Genomic DNA, 3,459 nt, shown 5'->3' with positions numbered 1-3,459 from the left:
CAGGCCAGTGAGCGCAGCATTAAAGACTATCGCAACCTGGTCTCAGAGCTCTCCTCAGAGAGGGAGAAACTCACCCTGGAGACTGAGAACATACAAACGCAGGCCACCGAGGTACATGGACGTTTGAAACTTATTCCTGGACTACTCTCGTCTTTCCAAATCAGTCCTACCTTGGAACATTCAAGTAGCAACAGCTGTCCACTCTCTGTAGCTCAATCTTTGCTTGCATGCTGGAACATTTATTGTTCCCCTGTGGATGTATCCCATTTGATAGTCTGATTTGAACGCATGCATGCGTATGTATCTGAATAAGCTTGCATGTCAATTACTGCATGCAAACATAATCTGTGCCTCTCCGTCTGCCAGCCTCTCAAATCCATTGTATCCCTGTCCACAGTCCCTGTCCTGCAAAAATGTGCAGTCTGCATGCTTTTTTGCCTTTACTTCTTTTGCCTAGAATGATGAACTCCGTCAATGACATCACTTCCGCCGGTCCTCTGGTCTCATACAGTTTGACTGTTGTTGATTGTGCTGTAGCTACTTCAGTCTTTGGGACAGATTTTGCAAATTTATAAAACAGCACGAATATACAGTGAAAATATTGACAATTTCTCAAACTTACTAAGGGATCCCGTCTTGCAATATGAAATCAGGTAATCAAGATTGTCACCCATCTATTGGCTTAATATATCAGTGCTGTCTTGCAAGTTTGCAGAATATAGACTTTATCAATAATAATCTAACAAAATCATGGTTAAAATACTTAATTTGGTTGTTTGCATAGTTGTAGTTTCTGTGAAGAATGTAGTGTTAATATAGTTTGTGTCTGCAGGATTGGGAAGGTTGATTTCACAATGGAAAATGAGAGCTTTTAGACATACTTAAGTATTTCTTTCTACTGAATAACTGCCTTTAAAATTTGACCACTAATGGTACCTATATACTTTTACTTCCCAGTCTTGTAAGACCTCTAGCATTATTGATTATTTACTGTTATGTAATATACACAAAAAGTTGTGTTTTTTCTTTGACACTGTAAGTTAACCAGTATGTTTCTGAGTTGACTAACTTTTCTCTCTTTGTTCTTCCTCTACTTTTGCAAATTATTTTTCTACAGACAAGAGCCATGATGCAATCCCTTCAGTCCCAGTACGATGATATTGTGAAGGAGAGAGATGCTCTGTTGCGGAAATTGCAGTTGTCCGAAACGGACAGAGATCACATCCAAAGATTAGAAGAGGAAAACAGTCGCCTTAAACTATCACAAGATTCTGAACTTCGCAATAAGCAACGTCTACAGGAGGAGAACGAGAGGGTGAAGAGGGACTTAAGTTACTGGAAGGACCAATGTGATAGTAAACAGGGAATGATCAGGCAATATGACACAGACAAAGACATACTGGAGAGGGAAAAGAAATCTTTAAAAAGTGAGATTGACCAGTTGATGAGAGACCTCAAGGACGATACAAATAAAGGTAGGTTGTCAGCCATCCCGAGAGAGATGAAAGAGGTCAGTGTCAGACAAATCAAGGAGACTGAGCTGAAGACAACTAGAGCACCCTTGGAAACTTCCACTGCAGTTTTTGATGGAGTTCGCAAGCCAGTCACGGCAAGCCAGTTGCTTGACTGTGGTGTTTTGGACAAACCAACATTTAGCCAGCTTATGAAGGGACACAAGACTGTCCCTGCAGTATCTGTTGACAAAAAAGTCAATCTTAAAGGGACAGGCCCAATAGCAGGGGTGGTAATTGAAGGTCCAAAAAGCCCAGGGTCCATGATGAGACCACTTTGCAAAATGACTTTCACAGAAGCTAAGAAAGAGAATCTCGTCCCACCAGATAGTGTTGACTTGCTACTAGATGCTCAAGCTGCGACAGGCCACATTATTGACCCGAGAACTAATCAGAAGTTGACAGTTGAAGAAGCATGTAATCAAGGTGTGGTTGATGATGAAGACAGAGAAAGGTTGCTTGCAGCAGAAGCTGCAGCTGTAGGATATAGTGGACCTGGCACAAGCAAACCTCTTTCAGTATTCCAGGCCATGGAGAAGGGGCTGATTGACAAGACCACAACACTTCGTCTGTTACAAGCTCAGGAGTCTACGGGAGGCATTCTAGATCCCTTTCTCAGTGTTTTCCTTCCCAAGGACACAGCCATTGAGCGTGATCTAATTGATGATACTGTATGTCGTGCTTTGAGTAAGAGGCCTGAGCTGTACCTGGACCCAGAAAACGAAGAGGGTGTAACCTACAATGCACTGAAGAGGAGATGTAGGGTAGATCCAGACACAGGACTCTTGCTTCTTCCCATTCCTGAGAAGGTGGAACCCTCGAAACTTGTTTTTGATGGTGTTCGGAAACCTGTCACAGCCAACCAGCTGCTTGATTGTGGTGTCCTGGACAAACCAACATTTAAAGATCTAGAAAAGGGCAAGAAAACTGTTCCAGAGGTGTCTGTGGATAAAAAAGTCAGTCTAAAGGGGACTGGACCCATTGCTGGGGTTATAGTTGAGAGTAAAGGCAAAATGTCTTTCACACAAGCCAAGAAACAAATGCTTCTGCCTGATGATAGTGCAGATTTGCTTCTGGAAGCCCAAGCTGCTACAGGTCACATCATTGACCCAAGAACCAATCAGAAGCTGACAGTAGAGGAGGCTTGCGCCACAGGGGTGGTGGATATTCGTGACCAAGACAAATTATTGGCAGCAGAGGCTGCTGCTGTTGGCTATAAGGATCCTACTGCAGCCAAGCCTCTCTCAGTGTTTGAGGCAATGAAGAAGGGACATGTTGACAAAAAGACTGCGCTCCGTCTGCTGCAGGCCCAGGAGTCTGCAGGAGGAATTCTAGATCCCAATCTCAGTGTGTTCCTACCTAAAGAGACAGCTATTAAGCGAAATCTCTTTGATGAAAACCTCAGTCGTGCTTTAAACCAAAATCCTGAATGTTACATTGACCCAGAAACGGAGCATGATGTCAGCTATGGGGATTTGAAGAAAAGATGTAAGATAGAACCTCACACAGGTCTACTACTTCTGCCAATCACTGAGAAACTAGATCCTTCCAAGTTGATCTTTGATGGTGTGCGTAAGCCAGTAACAGCACAGCAACTGCTTGACTGTGGAGTTCTGGACAAACCAACATTTACCCAACTAATAAAAGGAGAGAAAACTGTCCCAGAGGTGTCAGAGGATAAAAAGATTTTTCTAAAGGGGACAGGATCAATTGCTGGTGTGGCCACTGGACCATTAGGGAAAATGTCCTTCTCAGAAGCCAAGAAAAAGATGCTCGTGCCACCAGAAAGTGCAGATTTGCTATTGGAAGCTCAGGCTGCCACAGGCCACATAATAGATCCCGCATCCAATCAGAAGCTGACAGTAGAGGAAGCATGCGCGAGGGGAGTGGTGGACAACAAGGATCGAAATAAACTCTTGGCAGCAGAAGCTGCTGCTGTGGGCTACCA

General features: G+C 43.7%; 1 protein-coding gene across 2 annotated transcripts in view; it reads left to right on the top strand.

The window, feature by feature from the left end:
• The window catches only part of dspb (desmoplakin b), a 36,210-nt gene that overhangs the window by 25,268 nt on the left and 7,483 nt on the right, over positions 1–3,459 (top strand). The window contains exon 24 of one of the 2 annotated variants that reach the window (XM_008278181.1): positions 1,118–2,877. In XM_008278181.1, the coding sequence (XP_008276403.1) occupies positions 1,118–2,877 (1,760 nt within the window). The remainder of the gene's footprint in view (positions 1–1,117; positions 2,878–3,459) is intronic. The other variant, XM_008278182.1, reaches the window with a different exon arrangement.

The sequence above is a fragment of the Stegastes partitus genome, unplaced genomic scaffold, assembly GCF_000690725.1.
Source record: "Stegastes partitus isolate 25-593 unplaced genomic scaffold, Stegastes_partitus-1.0.2 Scaffold118, whole genome shotgun sequence".
NCBI lineage: Eukaryota > Metazoa > Chordata > Actinopteri > Pomacentridae > Stegastes > Stegastes partitus.
The sequence above is the reverse complement of the archived record's forward strand: the minus strand, read 5'-3'. Positions and strand labels throughout refer to the sequence as shown.